Source organism: Trichechus manatus, unplaced genomic scaffold, assembly GCF_000243295.1.
Source record: "Trichechus manatus latirostris isolate Lorelei unplaced genomic scaffold, TriManLat1.0 scaffold00056, whole genome shotgun sequence".
Classification (NCBI taxonomy): domain Eukaryota; kingdom Metazoa; phylum Chordata; class Mammalia; order Sirenia; family Trichechidae; genus Trichechus; species Trichechus manatus.
This window is the reverse complement of record NW_004443992.1, coordinates 9239037-9259020: the sequence shown is the minus strand read 5'-3', so window position 1 is coordinate 9259020 and position 19984 is coordinate 9239037. Positions and strand designations below refer to the sequence as shown.

The 19984-nt window shown below is 39.3% G+C and overlaps 1 protein-coding gene across 3 annotated transcripts in view; it reads right to left on the bottom strand.

Moving 5' to 3' along the window:
* Positions 1-19984, bottom strand: part of CDK15 (cyclin dependent kinase 15) — a 103054-nt gene that overhangs the window by 69278 nt on the left and 13792 nt on the right. For all 3 annotated transcript variants that reach the window (XM_004378230.2, XM_004378228.2, XM_004378229.1), the window contains exons 5-6: positions 6984-7078; positions 6140-6202 (exon numbers count right to left, since the gene is read on the bottom strand). In XM_004378230.2, the coding sequence (XP_004378287.1) occupies positions 6140-6202; positions 6984-7078 (158 nt within the window). The remainder of the gene's footprint in view (positions 1-6139; positions 6203-6983; positions 7079-19984) is intronic.

Here is a 19984-nt window from a genome sequence, read left to right as displayed (position 1 = left end):
ACCCCCAAGGAGACTCCCTTTCATCCGATTGGCTACTCACAGTATATTCAATCATGGGAGTGATTACATTAAAACACGGAGAATCATGGCCCAGCCAAAGTGACACACAATCTTAACCACCACAGTCACTAATCAAAACACAAGCCTCTCTGATGAAACTTTTTCCCCCATAAACTCATTTCTATACTGCTCTGTGCTTACTCTCACTTAACCCAGTATCCATTGTCCCTCTGTCTCCCAAACTTTTTTGATGTTCACTCTCCACTCCTCGATCATGGTTAAAAAATTCCCTACAACCTAACCTCTCCAGTGACTTTCCTTCTGGCTCCTTTGCTTAAATGAGATCCTGAATTCACTGCTTCCCTGTAGCACTGTTAAGTAAATGCTAGTTTTTCTCCAACTTTCTCACACTTTTAAGTCATTGAAAAGTGGGGTCATCTGCCTCCTCACTCCCTAATACCACTTCAAAACCATTACTTCTCCACTCTTCAGTAAAAATCTCTGTCCCTTGGACTTTCATGCCATCCAGCTACATGTTCCTCTACCCTGTTTTTACTGTCATCCACTGAACTCCCAAATGCTCTCCATCATTCACTGAAGATTTTGGCTCCTGCTTCACAGCTGTTGCTCCATAACATCAGTGCCCATGAGACCAACTTCGGGAGCTCTCCTCGCTCTAATGATCTACTCTAACCCACTTTAGCCACTCACTCTCATGGTCACACACTGGATCTTGTCATCATACAGAACTGTTCGTCCTCTGAAATGTGAAATTCATCCCACCATAAAATGGCTTCTGTGATGATCACTTTATTCCAAATGTGGTCACCAATGCCTTTGCCATGAAATCCTATGGATACTTCTCTTTCCTTACCTTTACAGCATTTGGCATTATTGATCATATCTCCCTTCCTGAAGCTCTCTCCCCCCTTGGTACAATCTCCAATTTTTTCTCCTACTCCCTGTTCTTTTTATAGGTTCCACTTCCTCTACCAATGTTTAACATATTGATATTCCTCAGAGTTCTAGCCTTGACCTTCTCTTATCACTCTATATAGTCTCCCTGAGCCATCATGTCCACTTCAATTAACAATTGTGTTCTGATGATTTCAAAATCTTTATCTCCATCTCTGATCTCTTTCCTGAATTTTAGGCCCATATAATCTGAAGGTCACCTGGACATCCCATAATCACCTCAAACTCAACATGTTTAAAACTTAACTCACTACGGCATATCCCTCCAAAATCCATTTTTCCTCCTGTTTTTCTATCTCAGTGAATTGTACTATCATCCATCTTAATACTCAAAGCCAGAAAAATCATTTCACTCTTGCGTCTTCCTTCTCCCATCAATTCTGGCTAAGTAATTGATCATTTAGCTCTCCACTTTTCTCACCATTGTCTCACATTTGTACCACTGTTCTCCAGATTAGCCTTACTGTCAAGACTGGAACCCTAACAGATACCAATATTTAGGGAATGAGTAGAGGATATAAAGTCTACTATGGAAGTATGGAGGTTGGTAGGAAAAAATGAGAGTGTGGGGTCAGGAGAATAAACATTTCAGGAAGAAGTATTGCCCTTCTTCCAGTCTATTCACCACTCTGTCACCAGAGTAAGCCTTAAAAAAGAAAATCCAAATTTGTCACCTCCTTAATTAAAACCACTTAATGGCTCCTCATATCAAATAGCTGGGCCCTTCTCCCTCCATGCTCTGTTTTCTACTTCCTCTAGAGCCTCATCTCTAACCACTGACAACTCTGTTTTTCTGAATTCCAAACTCACTGCCATCGAGTCAATTCCGACTCATAGTGAGTAGAACTTGCTAGAGTAGAACTGCCCTATAGGGTTTCCAAGGCTGTAATCTTTATGGAAGCCGACTGCTATATCTTTCTCCTGTGGAGCGGTTGATGGGTTGAAACCATTGACCTTTCAGTTAGCAGCCAAGAGCTTAACCACTGTGTCACCAAGAGCTTCTATTCTAAAATCTAGTCTTACTAAATTACTTCCACTTCTTGGAATACACCACATCCTCCCTGGCATCCCAGCATTTTTGCTGCTGCTTCCACTCTGGGGAACATCATCCCTACTCCTACCTGTTTAGATTGCATAACTTCTTTCTTTGTGCTTCCATATACCCCTGTCTTAGTTATCTAGTGCTGCTATAACAGAAATATCACAAGTGGATGGCTTTAACAAAGAGAAATTTATTCTCTCACAGTTTAGGAGGGTAGAAGTCCAAATTCAGGGTGCCAGCTCCAGGGGAAGGCTTTCTTCTTATGTCAGTTCTGAGGGAAGGTCCTTGTCATCAATCTTCCCCTGATCTAGGAACTTCTCAGTGCAAGAATCTCGGGTCCAAAGGATGCACTCTGCTCCCGGTGTTGCTTTCTTAGTGGTATGAAGTTCCCCCGTCTCTCTGCTTGCTTCTCTCTTTTATATCTCAAAAGAGATTGATTTATGACACAACCTAATCTCGTAGATTGAGTCCTTCCTCATTAACATAACTGCCTCTAACCCTGCCTCATTAACATCATAGAGGTAGGATTTACAACGCATAGGAAAATCACATCAGATGACAAAATCACACAATACTGGGAATCATGGCCTAGCCAAGTTGACAGATATTTTTGGGGGACACAATTCAATCCATGATAACCCCTAATAACTTCATCTACTTATTAGTACACCCCTCATAAATCTGTAAATTCCTTGCAGTCAAGACTGTGATTTTCAATTGTATTCCAGATGCTAGTGATACTCTCGATCATGCTTTATTGAAATGGTCTCTTCCTTTGACTTCCATGGCAAAATATTTTTCTAAACTGTCTCCATTCCTAAAAGCACCTTCAATTTGTCTTCTGCTGTCGTGTTCCTCTTCTCATTCCCTGAAGGGAAAGTTCTGTCATCAATTTTCTTCTCTTTGTATGTTTGCTTTTTTGGTTATCCAGTCTCTTGTCCTTAACTATAAACTCTCCAGCTCATATGTCCCTCATGAGCACTAATCTCCTTTTCCGTTGCCTGCCGCTCATTTCCCTTTGGATATCCCACCTGAACTAGGAGCTCAACATGTCTGAAACAGGACTCTTGCTCTCCAATCCAACTTCTTCTCCTATTTCTGTTACTAGAGCTATAATTCTCCTGGTTAATCAAGCTCAAAAAGAGCTCTGGTGGTGCAGTAGTTAAGCACTCAGCTGCTAACTGAAAGGTTGGCAGTTCTAATCTACCAGCCACTCCCCATGAGCAACGTGTGGCAGTTTGCTTTCATAAAAACATTACAGTCTTGGAAACCCTATGGGGCTGTTCTACTCTGTCCTATAGGGTCAATATGAGTCGATATCCCCTCATTGGCAATGGGTTTGGGTAATCAAACTCAAAATCAGTCATGTTTGGGCCCATCCTTTGCCTCCTCATACCCAGTTAATCCTGGCTGAACTCTTCTTTTTTTCACATAGGTTCTTTCCATACTATTCTTACTGTCACTACCATAATTTGGTCTTTATTACTTCTCCCTACACCCTTGCTACTCAAAGTTTGGTCCTCTACTAGCAGCATCTACATTACCTTGGCTCATGTTAGAAATGCAGAAGCTCAGGCCTTTCCCTAGACTTACGGACTCAGATACCCAGGTCATTTTTCTGCTCACTGAAGTTTGAGAAGCACTGGGCTAGACCACATCAATAAACTCCTAAATGGAAACCAACTCCAGCCTCTTCCTCTCTTTAATCCATCCCACAGATCACTGTTATATAAATTCCCCCCGGTCATGCCATTCTCTCTTAACTCAAACCCCTTTACTGACTACTGTCTAAGAAACAAAGTTCATTATTTCTTAGAAAGTGAGGCTGTCAGCCACTTGCCCAGACTGTTTCGCTAGACTTATGCACCCTGTTTTCACTAATAAACTCTGTGTTTCAGCCTAACAGACCAGAGACACAGTATGGCATTAGTGAAGAGGAATCTTAACCAAGAGTCACTTTTAGCAATGACAAAGTCTGGTTCTATAACCTCAGGCAAAATATTTGTCCTCTCAAACTTTGTTTCTTCTTTTGCAAAGTAAAGAAGTTAGACAAGCCCAGTGTTTTTCAAGGTTTTTTGTTTTTACTGTAACCCATAGTAAGAAATACATATATATTTAGTATTCACATCTATCCATAAGCGTAAGTACAGTTGCAACTGGAACAAAATTTGCACAAAATAATACAGTACTTACTCTTACTAAGTGTGATGCACTCTAGTATGTTCTGTTTTCTGCTCATTCATTGTATTTTGTTTTTTTAAAATGCTGGTTGCTAACCACCAAATCAAATTCATAACTCACTAATAGGTTAGAACCTGCAGATTGAAAAACATCGTTTTTTTCCTAACCCTAACAGTCCCTGACTCTGGGATCCTCTTCCTGGAACACATTCTCTACTTCCCTTCTCTGAACCTTGGCTGAAGACTTTCTGTCTTCCTGTAACACATTCCCCTATTCCAGCCTTTTGAAATGCAATTCATCTTTTAAGGCCTGGCTTAATGAAACCCCTTAAGATTAGAAGAGATCTGACTTCTTTGCACATCTACAGTACTGCTCTTATTTCTTACTTGTCATTATTCACAAATGTCCTGTGCAGTATTAGTGTGTTGATGTAATTTCATATCTCCTGTTTTTGGTTGTGAGTCCCTTGAGAACAGGAATCATGACTTATATGTCTTTTGATCCTTCTAAGCATTTAGCACAGTCTCTGGTATGTGATAGTCACTAAAGCCTGAAAACCTGCTCTCAATCTTTCTCACAGTTCTTCTTTCTTCAACTGTTCTTCTATTTAATCAACACCTCTCATTCCTTGACCCTTCTACTCTCTCCCTAGCTATCAGCAAGTTGTCTATCTTCACTTCCTTCCTTCAGATTAGACTCAGGTTAGAAGCCACTGACTATCACTTTAACTGCTCTCTTGACAATCTCCTCAACTTTCTTGCCCAACTATCTTTCCCTCGTATGTATCTGGCAAAACCCCAACTCTGGATTAATACAACTGTCTACTTTCTCTGCTCCTCTATTTGAATTGCTAAGCACTTCCATAAAAAGAAATCCCATGATCATGCAGATAATTGAATGGGTCCTTAACCACACTGCAAGACATTCCTTTTTAGTTTCCCCAATTAACTCTGTCTCCCATTGTCCATTTAGCTATTTTAATATTTTTTCACTCTCCTCAACCCCCATCTCTCAAACATTCCTTTTGTCGCCTGCCTCTAAGACTGGGTTAGGTCCACCTACTATGTGTTCCCATAGAATTCATACTTAACATGGTCATAACGATTAGTTTGCTTTGCTTCTCACTGCCACTTAATTGTCCATATCTCCTACTGGACTTATTGTTCACTAAGTTTATCTTACTAAACTTATTGAAAAAAAGAAACACAACTTATTCTTTGTTGAAACCATAGAACTGAATATAGTACAAAGTACTCAATAAATACTTCTTGAATGAATAAGCGAATACATAAATAAATATTCGTTAAATGAATGAACATATCATATACAAATCTCATGGTTATTTTAAAAGCCAGTTAATTAATCAATGCCAGTAAAACCTTAGGGGATGAAAAGTATGAAATACAAATAGTATCTAAAAATTATAACAGATATGTAAACCCAGCTAGTTAAGAGTTTATTATTATTTCTATCCCAGTGCCTGGAAAAATGGAAGTTGGTCCCATATGTATAATAGGAACTGATAGGACAGGTAAAAGAGTGACTGGTTAAGATCCAACAAAGGTAGTTTGTTTGCTCATTCTAGCGGGGAACTATAAGAAGTATTATGCTAAATTTATCACAGTAGTCTGCCATGCAGAAAGCACTTATTTTATGATGACCTAGCTTCACTTCTTTCCTTTTGATGTAATTCTCTTTAATTGGTTTATACTTCTAAAGATACAACTGCATGATGGCAATGACTGACACACAGAGTTAGGCTGTTCAGAGAACTAGATGTTGTTCTGTATCTTGAAGGAGAAACTTATTTTATGTTTAACTTCTCTCTAGAATATCAATGACGTCCATCTTCTTATTTAGCACTGTGGAACATTGTGATGGCTGTCTGTTTCAAAATTCTTCTGCTAATATATAAGAGAGTCCTAACCCTTAAATACTCACCCTGACATTGTGAGGGTGAAGCCCTCCTGGATGCTGAGACATATACTGGGCCAGATCTGTGTGCTAAACAAAATGGTAGAGAAAGAGAAGAGAGAGTGAAGTTAGTGTGCTTGGATAGTCATCCTAAAGCAGAACATAGACTTGACTGTTAGAAGGTATTATGAAGCTCAGAATTTTTGACAATAAGGTGCAAAAGGAACATAACCAGGTTTTCTGAGACTCGACTGCTGAGGGCAGCCATGATGTGTCTTTCTAACGTGGCTGCTGTTAGAAGGAAGCCTGTTTCTGGGCACAGAGATGCTTATTTTAAATGGCTGCCACCGAACACAATGACACTGGTGTTTTTTCACACTCCAAGTGTCCTTGGTGGCAAGTCAAGTACACAGAACCTTATGATATCTTTCTGCTTATTTGAATATTTTTTTCTTCTCAAAAATACAAAATGAATTGTTCTTTGGTAAGCTTATACACAATTTAAAAAACAAAGACAAAAACAAAAAACTCTGTGACTTATGTCTTCATTGCTAATTGAAAAGATGTTGAGTTCTGCTCAGACAGTGATTCAAAATAGATTTTAAAATACAAAAGTCTTATTTAGGATGCAAACTCAAAATATTTATTATTGTTGATGAGGGGGAAGGGGATAGCAAAAGTGGTAGGTAAAGAAGCAGGACTACAGAGTTGGGGCAAAAACAGTAAGGCTCTACTAACTATAATAATGTAATCATCCATGATACCTTCCACATTGTAATGAAAGTTTTATCATGCCATAAAATATTAACAGATTCATTATATAAGCACCAGCATTTTTCCTTATACTTTGTAAAATACTGGAGCAACTCACCATGTATTCAAAAACGAATGTAAGTGTCTCTTTAGTGTGGACTATGTCATGCAGGAGCACAATATTGGCATGTTTCAAACCCTTTAGGAGAGAAGCTAGAAACATTAAACAAAATATTATATCAGTCATTGATAATGAAAGTGCTGTGTTAAAGATATCAAGAAGTATTTATTTTTTAAACATTTCAAATCAAGCATTCTAGTTTTTACTTCTGGAAAAAAAACTCTTGTGAAATAATATTTAAAATTACAAAGGATCTTCATTATTCGTTAAATGGTGAGTCATTACATTTACACAACTCCTTTTTTTTCTTGTAGGCTAGAGCAGTTGCAAGAAATGTCTCCATTTACATCATCAATTTTATCAAAGCACGCAGAGGACTTTGCAAACGCTCTCCTCTGGGAATCTTACCATCCTGGCTTCAGAGCTACGGAGGGGGCCTGGAGAGATAAAGGACGCTGGAGGAGCAGGAAGTGGGGTGTTCTCCTTCTAGATCAGGACTTTGCAACGTGTCACCATTCTCCAAAATTCAATGTCACACGGGAGGGTGGCATAGCTACTGGGCAGACGGATGCAATTGGTAAGAGGCAGAAATAAGAGAATGGGATGAAGAATTGTTGAAACAATAGAGAGTAGAGGGAATTTTTTTCCGGTTGAAAGGCTCTGTGAAAAGAGAAAATGCAAACCTGAAAAGAGGAGAGGGTCAACCTTGGGTTGGTGAGGGAATGGGAGTGGGGAGAGCTGGGGACTTTCTCTTGCCTCTTCAGTAACAGGTTATTATTAGGTTATTAAACGCAGCCTAGGAGTCCCTGGGTGGTGCAAACGGTTAAATGCTCAACTGCTAACTGAAAAGTCGGCAGTTCGAACCCACTTGGAGGCACCTCAGAAGAAAGGCCTGGTGACCAGCTTCTGAAAAAGCAGCTATTGAAAACCCTATGGAGTGCAGTTCTACTCTGCAACACATGGGGTCATTATGAATTCAGAATCAACTCAATAGCAACCAGTTAGTTAAATGTAGCTTTAAAGGGGGGGGAAGTTTTGCAAACAGCCAGTGAGTAGCTGAGAGGGAGTCTGAAAGGCTGTCTTTGGGGGTTATCCTTTCTCTATATATGCCATGTATTGCTTAGTCCCCACCCAGACCTCTGGCTTCAGCAGGGTGGAGACCAGAGGCAGTACAATTCATAAGGAGATGATGAGTCTCAACTAAGGGACCCGTTCATGAAGAAATATTGTCTATGAGACTTGTTGTAGTTGTATGTCATTGATTTTGACCTAGTGATCCAATGTGACAGAGTAGAACTGCCCCCATAGGGTTTTCTAGGCTATAATTTTTATGGAAGCACATCTCCAGGTCTTTCTTCTGCAGAGCCACTGGGTGGCTTTGAACTGCCAACCTTCCAATTAGCATCCAAGACTTAACCATTGCCCTACCCAGGCTCCTTCTGTAAGACTTAAAGGAAAGGAAATGTTAAGTATAAAACCAAATAAATGTTCTGCGGGGTACGCCTGTACCAACTCTTTGTTGTTGATAGTTGCTGTAATGGTGAAGCTACTGTGTCAGCTTGGCTGGGCCATGATTCTCAGTGTTTTGGCAGTCGTATAATGTGATCACTTCCATGTTGAGATTTGATATGTGATTACTACCATGATGAGATCTGCTGTGAGTAGCCAATCAGTTGAAAGGGAGTTTCCTTAGGCGTGTGGCCTGCATAGAATACAAGCAGACATTCTGGCAAGGCTTGGGGGCTTTTTGCTAGCATTGAATCCTTCAGCTGGCTCCTGTTCATATGACCTCCAGTTCTTGGAACTTGAGGTAGCATCTTACCAGCGGTCTTGCCTGCCTATCTTGGGATTCATTGATCTTCGCAGCCTCTGAGCAAGAGCCCTGCTCTCTGACCTGCCAATCTTGGGTTTGCCAGCCCCTGTGGCTACGTGAATCAGGAGAAGCCTCTATCCTGACTCACAGACTTGGAATATTACAGTCTCTACAACCACATGAGCCGTTTCCTTGAGATAAATCTCTCTATATATACATATTTATATGCTTTACTGGTTTTGCGTCTCTAGAGAACCCAGCCTCAGACAGTTGCCTTCCAGTCATTCTGACTTTCAACCAGCACAGAATTTCATAGGATTACAAACGAACTCAAATACCTCCTTCAAAATTTGTAACACGATTATTTTTTTCAGGAATCTTATCCTGTTATAATGAGCACTTGTCTTGCACTCCTGACATCCAATCTGCCTTCTAGCAGGGAAATCTCTGTTTTCTTCTGGGAAACCAACCTTTCCTCCTTGCTTCCCCGCCACTGCCCCCCCCAAACTATTCTGGTGGGGCTTACTCCACCCCTACCCAAGAGTGAGCATGTGACCTAAGCCTGGCGTATTAGAGTACAGTAATCCCTTAGCCACAGTGACTGGTTCAGAGACAAGCACAGAACTCAAAGTTCTCTTGGAGAGCTTGACTTTGCTGGTGGCACCAGCAAAGAGGTGCTTTCTTTTCCCAATGGGAGGGCTGAGTCTGTAGATCTAGCAGGAGTGTCTGTGGCCAGATTACCAACACATGCCAAGAACCCACCTGGGAATAAAACTAAGCCAGAGAAAAACATAGATTCCTGGTGACACTGCTTAAACCCCAAAGGCTTATTTTTTTAGATGTTTAAAAATCTTTGTCAGGTCTGTGAGCTGGTGAATGTTCTTTTGTACTAAAGTCAGTTTGATCTATGAACCTCTTACCACCAGAGGAGCCCTAATACACCTGTTAGTCCTACTTTGCTTTAATGACATTTTTACTTTTTGCCTCCTGAGTACTTATGGGCTAAATTTATTCACTTTTACCAATATGTTGCTTTGCAAATGTAGTAAACAGTCTCACACTGTTTAGAAGATAAATCACACTAGATAAATCACACTGCATTTGATCTCCCTGAGCCCAGACTGAAGGCTACATGGAAATAGAAATGAGTGACTTTCTCTCTTTTTTGCATGCCACCACACCACCAAGTACAACGCTCAGCCAAGAGTATGCACTTAATTTATCAAACATATTTATGGAGTCTCTATCACCTCCTATCTGAGTGAGCTTGGAGAGTATCTCAAGCCTAGTCTCAATTGACTCCCTATGAAAAAGAGATAAAGCCTTTCCTGACTCTACTTCACAGGGTTGATATGAGGATGGAATCAAATCCCATGTGTGAAATGCTTGGTAAATGTAAAGCATTACACAGATGCAAATTAGAATTAATCCCACCATCAGCTTCTTGCCCTCCCTTTCACCTTGAACTCCATTATATGTATATTTGTTGTTGTTGTCGTCAGGTGTCGTGGAGTGGGTTCTGACTGATAGCAACCCTATGTACAACGGAAGGAACCACTGCTGCCTGGTCCTGTGCCCCACACAAGCATTGCTGTTTGAGCCCATTGTTGCAGTCACTGTGTCAATCCATCTCATTGAGGATCTTGCTCTTTTTCACTGACCCTCTGTTTTACCAAGCATGAGGTCCTTCTCCAGGGATTGATCCCTCCTGATAACATGTGCAAAGTACATCAGACTAAGTCTCGTCATCCTTGCTTCTAAGAAGCATTCTAGCTGCACTTCTTCCAAGACAGATTTGTTCATTCTACTGGTAGTCCATGGTATTTTCAATATTCTTTGCCAACACCATAATTCAAAGGCATAGATTCTTCTTTGGGCTTCCTTATTCATTGTCCAGCTTTCACATGCATATGAGGTGATGGAAAATACCATGGCTTGGGTCAGAAGCACCTTAGTCTTCAAGGTGACATCTTTGCTTTTGAACCTTTAAAAAAGTCTTTTGCAGCTGGTTTGTTTGCCCAGTGCAATAAGTCATTTGATTTCTTGACTGCTGCTTCCATGGGCATTGATTGTGGATCAAAGTAAAATGAAATCTTTTACAACTTCGATATTTTCTCTGTTTATCATGATGTTGCTTATTGGTACAGTTGTGGGGATTTTTGTTTTTTTATGTTGAAGTGTAATCCATTTATCAGTAAGTGCTTCAAGTCCTCTTCGCTTTCAGCAAGTGAGGCTGTGTCACCTGCATATTGCAGGTTGTTTATTAGTCTTCCTCCAATCCTGATGCCACATGCTTCTTCATATAGTACAGCTTCTTGGATATATTTGCTCAGCATACAGATTGAATAAATATGGTGAAAGGATACAACCCTGACACACACTTTTCCTGATTTTAAAACATGCAGTATCCCCTTGTTCTGTTTAAATGACTGCCTCTTGATCTACGAACACAATTAAGTGTTCTGGAATTCTCATTCTTCGCAATGTTATCCATGATTTGGTATGATCCACACAGTTGAATGCCTTTGCATAGTCAATAAAACTCAGGTGCATATGTTTATGGTAGTCTCTGTTTTCAGCCAAGATCCATCTGACATCAGCAATGATATCCCTTGTTCCACATCCTCTTCTGAATCTGGCTTGAATTTCTGGCAGTACCTTGTCCATGTACTGCTGCAACCATTTTTTAATTATCTTCAGCATGATTTTACTTGCTTGTGATATTAATGATATTGCTCAATAATTTCCACATTCCATTTGATCACCTTTCTTTGGAATGGGTACATATATGGATCTCTTCCAGGTTGGCCAGGTAGCTGTCTTCCAAATTTCTTGACGTAGATGAGTGAGTGCTTCCAGCATTGCATCAGTTTGTTGAAACATCTCAATTGGTATTCTGTCAATTCCTGGAGTCTTGCTTTTTGCCAATTCCTTCAGTGCAGCTCCGACTTCTTCCTTCAGTACCATTGGTTCTTGATCATATGCTGCCTCCTGAAATGGGTGAATGTTGACCAATTCTTTTTGGTACAATGTTACTCCATATTCCTTCCATCTACTTTTGATGCTTTCTATGTCATTCAATTTTTTGCCCATAGAATCCTTCAATATTGCAACTCAAAACCTGACTTTTTTTCTTCAGTTCTTTCAGCTTGAGAAATGCCGAGCATGTTCTTCCCCTTTGTTTTCCAACCCCAGGTCTTTGCACATTTCATTGTAATACTTTACTTTGTCTTCTCGAGCCACCCTTTGAAATCTTCTGTTCAGCTGTTTTACTTCATCATTTCTTCCGTTTGCTTTAGCTACTTGACATTCAAGAGCAAGTTTCAGAGTATCTTCTGATACCCATTTTGGTCTTTTTTTTTCCTTTTCTGTCTTTTTAATGGCCTTTTGCTATCTTCATGTATGGCGTCCTTGATGTCATCCCGTAACTTGTCTGGTCTTCAGTCATTAGTGTTCAATGTGTCAAATCTATTCTTGATATGGTTTCTAAATTCAGATGGGATATACTCAAGGTTGTACTTTGGCTCTCATGGACTTGTTCTAATTTTCTTCAGCTTCAACTTGAACTTGAATATGAGCAATTGATGGCCTGTTCCACAGTTGGTCCCTGGCCTTGTTCTTACTGATGTTATTGAGCTGTTCCATCGTCTCTTTCCACAGATGTAGTTGACTTGATTCCTGTGTATTGCATCCAGCAAGGTCCATGTGTATAGCTGCCTTTTTATGTTGTTGAGAAAAGGTATTTGCAATGAAGAAGTCCTTGGTCTTGCAAAATTCTATCATTTTAACTCCCATGTTGTTTCTATCACCAAGGCTATATTTTCCAACTATTGATCCTTCTTCTTTGTTTCCAACTTTTGCATTCCAATCACTAGTAATTATTAATGCATCTTGATTACCTGTTTGATCAATTTCAGACTGCAGAAGTTTGTAAAAACTTAATTTCTTCATCTTTGGCCTTAGTAGTTGGTACATAAATGTGAATAATAGTCATATTAATTGTTCTTCCTCGTAGGTGTATGGATATTATCCTATCACTGATAGGATACAATACACAGTGTTGTATTTTGCTATAGATCTTGAAATGTTCTTTTTGACAATGAATACAATGCCATTCCTCTTCAATTTGTCATTCCTGGCATAGTAGACTATATGATTTTTACATTCAAAATTGGCTAATACTGGCCCATTTCAGCTCACTAAAGCCTAGGATATAGAACTTCAAGTGTTCCATTTCATTATAGAAATATCTATATCTATCTATACACACACACACACACACACACACACGCACACACACACACACACACACACACACACACACTGCAAAGCATACACCAAGAAGGATTGGTAGTTGGAAAATATGGCCTTGGTGATAGAAACGATGCTGGAGATCACATGATAGAATTTTGCAAGACTAATGACTTCTTCATTGCAAATACCATTTTTCACCAGCATAAACGGTGACTATACTCAAGGACCTCGCCAGATGGAATAAACAGGCATCAAATCGACTACATCTGTGGAAAGAGACGATGGGAAAGCTCAATATCATCAGTCAGAACAAGGCCAGGGGCTGACTGTGAAATAGACCATCAGTTGCTCATATGCAAGTTCAAGTTGAAACTGAAGAAAATTAGAACAAGTTCACGAGAGCCAAAGTACGACCTTGAGTATATGCCATCTGAATTTAGAGACCATCTTAAGAATAGATTTGACGCTTTGAACACTAACGACCAAAAACCAGATGTATGTATGATGTCCTTGATGTCATCCCATAACTTGTCTGATTCGAGTTATGCAATGACATCAAGGACATCATACATGAAGAAAGCAAGAAGTCATTAAAAACACAGAAAAGACCAAAATAGATATCAGAAGAGACTCTGAAACTTGCTCTTGAATGTTGAGTCGCTAAAGCAGAAGGAAGAAATGATGAAGTAAAAGAACTGAACAGAAGATTTCAAAGCGAGGCTCGAGAAGACAAAGTAAAGTATTATAATGACATGTGCAAAGACCTGGAGATAGAAAACCAAAAGGGAAGAACACACTCAGCATTTCTCAAGCTGAAAGAGCTGAAGAAAAAATTCAAGCCTCGAGCTGAAATATTGAATAATTCTACAGGGAAAATATTAAACAACCCAGGAAGCATCAAAAGCAGATGGAAGGAATACAGAGTTATTATACCAAAAAGAATTGGTCGACGTTCAACCATTTCAAGAGGTAGCATATGATCAGGAACCAATGGTACTGAAGGAAGAGGTCCAAGCTGCACTGAAGGCATTGGCAAAAAACAAGGCTCCAGGAATTGACGGAATATCAACTGAGATGTTCCAACGAACAGATGCAGCACTGGAAGTGCTCACTCATCCATGCCAAGAAATTCGAAGACAGCTACCTGGCCAACTGACTGGAAGAGGTCGTATTTATGCCTATTCCCAAGAAAGATGATCCAACCGAACGCAGAAATTATCAAACAATATCATTAAAATTACACACAAGTAAAATTTTGCTGAAGATCATTCAAAACTGGCTGCAGCAGTATATCAACAGGGAACTGCCAGAAATTTAGGCCAGATTCAAAAGAGGACGTGGAACCAGGGATATCATCATTGCTGATGTCAGATAGATTCTGGTTGAAAGCAGAGAATACCAAAAAGATGTTTACCTGTGTTTTATTGACTAAGCAAGGGCATTCAATTGTGTGGATCATAATAAATTATGTATAACATTGCAAAGAATGGGAATTCCAGGACACTTAATTGTGCTCGTGAGGAACCTGTACATAGATCAAGAGGCAGTTGTTCAGACAGAACAAGGGATACTGTGTGGTTTAAAATCAGGAAAGGTGTGTGTCAGGGTTGTATCCTTTCACCATACCTGTTCAATCTGTCTACTGAGCAAATAATCCAAGAAGCTGGAGTATATGAAGAAGAATGAGGCATCAGGATTGGAGGAAAACTCATTAACAACCTGTGTTATGCAGATGACACAACCTTGCTTGCTGAAAGTGAAGAGGACTTGAAGCACTTACTGATGAAGATCAAAGACTAAAGACTTCAGTATGGATTACACCTCAACATAAAGAAAACAAAAATCCTTCCAACTGGACCAATAAGCAATATCATAATAAACAGAGAAAATATTGAAGTTGTCAAGGATTTCATTTTACTTGGATCCACAATCAATACCTATGGAAACAGGGGTCAGGAAATCAAAAGATGCATTGCACTGGGCAAACTGGCTGCAAAAGTGTTGCAAAGCAAAGATGTCACCTTGAAGACTAAGGTGCGCCTGACCCAAGCCATGGTATTTTCAATTGCATCATATGCATGCAAAAGCTGGACAATGAATAAGGAAGACTGAAGAAGAATTGACAGCTTTGAATTGTGGTGTTGGCGAAGAATATTGAATATACCATAGACTGCCAAAAGAACAAATAAATCTGTCTTGGAAGAAGTACAACCAGAATGCTCCTTAGAAGCAAGGATGGTGAGACTACGTCTTACATACTTTGGACATGTTGTCAAGAGGAATCACTCCCTGGAGAAGGACATCATGCTTGGTAAAGTATTGGGTCAGCAGAAAAGAGGAAGACCCTCAATGAGGTGAATTGACACAGTGGCTGCAACAATGGGCTCAAGCATAACAATGATTGTGAGCATAGGGCAGGACCAGGCAGTGTTTCGTTCTGTGGTACATAAGGTTGCTATGAGTTGGAATCGACTCAACGGCACCTAACAACAACAAAACAACATTAAAATATTTTACTTTTATTTTTAATACAGTTTTAATCTCATTTAAATATGATATTGTTTAAAATCCTGATGCTTATTTTTTAAATGTTTTGTTAATCATGATGGCTTCATACTACCATTTGCTAAAAATCTCAAGGAATAATATCTACTTAGGCTGAAGTTCACTGCTAACAATCAGTTGCCATGGAGTCAATTCCAACTCATGGAGATCCCATGTAATCAGAGTAGAACTGTGTTCTATAGGGCTTTCATGGCTGTGGCCATTTGGAAGCAAATTGCCAGGTGTTTCTTTTGAGAAACGTCTGGGTGGATTTGAGCTGCCAACCTTTCAGTTAGTAGCTGAGCACTTCCTATTTGTGCTACCCAGGACTCCACTGCCAACAATGCTGGATATAATTTCTTATAGTTTTTTTTTGAAATTCTCAATTTTGTAGGATTAGGGAGTGTTCATTTTGCTATTTCTCTATTGTTTGCTTATATTTGCATTATAAATCTTATCTTCAATCTGCCATTTCTTTGCAGAAATCTTTTTAAGCCATTAATTCATTTTATGAGGTTTAGTCACTCATAGTAAATGCCAATTCCTCTTTTTACATGCCCTCACTTAATCCGTCACCAAATCTGTTGTTGATACATTCAGAATATGTCCAGAATCTGTCACTTATTGCCATTCCTTTGCCCATTCTGGTCCAAGTCACACACAATCACGTTGCTGTTGTTAGGTGCCATCAAATTGATTTCAACTCACAGTGACTTCATGTGACAAAATAGAACTGCTCCATATGGTTTTCTAGGCTGTAATCTTTATGGGAGCAGATTGCCATGGAGCCGCTGGGTGGGTTTGAACTGTCAACCTTTCGGTCAGCAGCCTAGTGCTTAATCGTTAAATCACTAGAACTCCTTTCATATCTTGGCTGTGTTATTGCAAATGCTTTCTCACTAGTCTCCCTGCTTCCTCGTGTGACTTCTGCAGTCTCTTCTCCATAGATCAGCCAGACAGTGTGATCCTTCTTAAATGGAAGTCAAACCATGACCCTCCTGTGCCTCAAACCCTTCAGTGACCTCTCATTTCACTCAGAGTAAAGGCCAACCCCACGCTTCTGTCAGTTTGTTGCACTGTGGTGGCTCGTATGTTGCTGTGATGCTGGAAGCTATGCCACCGGTATTTCAAATACTAGCAGGGTCACCCATGGTGGACAGGTTTCAGAGGAGCTTCCGGACTAAAACAGACTAGGAAGAAGGACCTAGTGGTCTCCTTCTGAAAAAATTAGCCAGTGAAAACTTTACGAATAACAGCAGAACATTGTCTGATGTAGTGCTGGGAAGATGAGCCCCTCAGGTTGGAAGATACTCAAAATACAACTGGGGAAGGGCTGCCTTCTCAAAGTAGAGTGGACCTTAATGATGTGGATGGAGTCAAGCTTTCAGGACATTCATTTGCTGACGTGGCACGACTCAGAATGAGAAGAAACAGCTGTAAACATCCATTAATAATAGGAATGTGGAATGTATGAAGTGTGAATCTAGGAAAATTGGAAATAGTTAAAAATGAAATGAAACCCATAAAGATTGATATACTAGGTGTTAGTGAGCTGAAATGCACTGGTATTGGCCATTTTGAATCGGACAATCATATGGTCTACTATGCCAGGAATGATAAAATAACAAAGGCCAAAGTTCTTACAATGTCTTGCAAAGCCACCTGCTCCATCTAACCACACCTCCACCCCATTATCTTTCTACTCTCACCTCCTCACTCTCCTGCTCTCCTTACTCACTTGGCTTGAGGCTTACTGGTCCTTGGACACTTCTGTCAAAATTAATAGAAGATTGAATTAAATTTTAACAAAATGATTGAAGCTTATTTTTATCATGATCTGCAAAACAAGGAAGCACTCTCCACTTAAAGTTGAGAATGCCCTCAAAGAGAGGGTTTTGCATAGGTTTTTATAATTGATGTCAGTATAGATGTAGGTTATAAATAACTGGGTACAGAATAAGAAGTTACATATCTCTCTTGAGAGAGTGATTCATGTTTGATCAAGGCGAACATTTTGCACCATTAAATGATTATCTTTGTCAGAGAAAACTGCTTTTTCTATTTGAAATATTTTACTAATCAACCATCCAAGACAAGGTCCTATGTGATTTCATTATGGAAAAATTACACAGTTTTGAGTCCTAAGGTTAGGGCAAGTCAGGGTAACGATTCATGTAGTATTGCTCTCAGAGATTCTAACAAGTCTGAAATCTATGAGGAATTTAATTTTTTTCTTACATTCCCCCTTTTTGATCAGGATTCTTCTATAGAATCTTTGATCAAAAAGCTCAATATGTAATCAGGCACCACCTAGTTCTTCTGCTGTTCATATGGCTGTTTAGACATATTGTTTAATTCTTCTTTTGAATCAAGATCTTCTCTATTCTTTTGTTGTTCCAGATGAATAGAGACCAATTGTTTCATCTTAGATAGCTGCTTGCAAGCTTTGAAGATCCCAAAAGCATCAAGCCAATTATCTGACAAGCTCCATGAAACCAGGATCCCATCTTTCCAAAGCAAGAAAATAAATCCTGTGAAGTTTCAGGTTTCACACATGCAACATTAACAGCGGCTTTTGCGTGAGCTTAAGCTGCCACAACATCTTGGAAAACCTCATCTTGAGTATCATTAATATAAACATGGCTAATGGCACAGATGCCACCTTGAGAAGCTAACAAGTAATCTAAGGTAAGCCTATTTTGTAAAGTCATGGCTCTAGTTTCAGACATTTATTCAGCTATTAATCTTATAGCTAATCCTAGACCTTTGATAGATTTTTCTAACTCTAAGGCTACCAGGAGCCCTGGTAGTGTGGTAGTCCAGTGATTAAAGCACTCGACTACTAACCAAAACGTTGGCGGTTCAAACTCACCAGCTGCATCATGAGAGAAAGATGTGGCAGTTGGCTTCCATAAAGATTTACAGCTTTGGAAACCTCATAGGGCAGTTCTACTCTGTCTTATAGGATCACTAAGAGTCGGAATCAACTCAATGGCAGTGAGTTTGGTTTGTTCTAGGGCTACCTTGTCCAATACCATTTGTAATCCGATGATTTTTCTTCCAAAACAAGCTAGTCCAACCCTTGTTATTCCAGGAACTATAGCAGCTATGGAACATCCAATTAAACTTTCTTTAGTAAAATAACTCTTTATTTAATTCCTCTAATATTTTAACTCTGGTTTCCAATTCTTTTGTTGTCCTCATATTACAAATTTTCCCTTGTGGTAATTTAGCATGAAAGGAAACATGAGGTGCTGCATATGCAATAAAATAGATACCCATTCAATTGGGGGTAGGGCTTTATAAACCTTTCAGCCACAGACAAAATAATGTACTTTAAGCACTAACCATGAATAAACACTAGGAGGAATTACATCAGATAACATAACCAGTGTATAAACTCCAAAAGGAGGGATGAATCCATCAAAACAATTCTCTGGTCCTATCACCACTGTACCATTTAACTAGCATCTTCCCCATGGATGAGTATTTGAGTTACATTAAAATCAGATATATAGCATTTTTGAATGGTATCTTTCCTTCACATTCTATGCCAGTATTATGATAATAATAAGAATTTTCCCATATAGAAATTGAACAAATGCCTTCCCCATAAAGTATCCATCTGTTTGATTTCAGGAAAAACACCAGATTCCTTTTGTCTCCACAGCTATTTCATATTTCCAGTCAGAAATTTTACGTGTTATAGAGGAATCATTCCAAAAGGGGATTTGGTAATTATGCATTAGATGAGCACAAAAGGATAATTCTTGTATAGTTAAAGGAACAACCATTAAAGGTACTTCCCCTTGAGGACTTATGGGAATATGAGCATTAGTTTCATTTACAGCCTCAGCAATTTTTATTGCTAGTATTACAAAGGAATTATGATCATTAAAGGATTTACAAGTGGAAAAAGTTAAAGAAAAGGTAAAAAGATTAAAAATCATTATTGTTTTGTAAATTTAACCTTTAAGTCCACTGATATTTCAGAGTTCCAAAGTTTAGCTGGATCCCTCTTAAGCTGTGATATATGAATCCAAGGGTTGATTCCTTATAATTTTACAGCAGTTTGTGTTAACAGTACTTGGTAAGGCCCTTTCCAGTAAGGCTCCAATGCAATTTTCCATCAAAACCCACTTCCAATAGACCCAATCTCCTGGCTGTAGGTGTAAATTCATTGTTCCGGTAGTGGTGATTTCATCAAAGACATTCTTAACCTGTTGAAAATATGTTCTTGGATAGTCCATTAGAGATTTACAGTACTGTAACATATCAATATTTCCAAGAGGAGAGGTGTTTAATGAAGAAATAGCTAAAGACATAGGAGGTCCAGTTATAATTACATAGGAGGTTAATTTATGTTTTCTTATAGGGGTTGATCTCA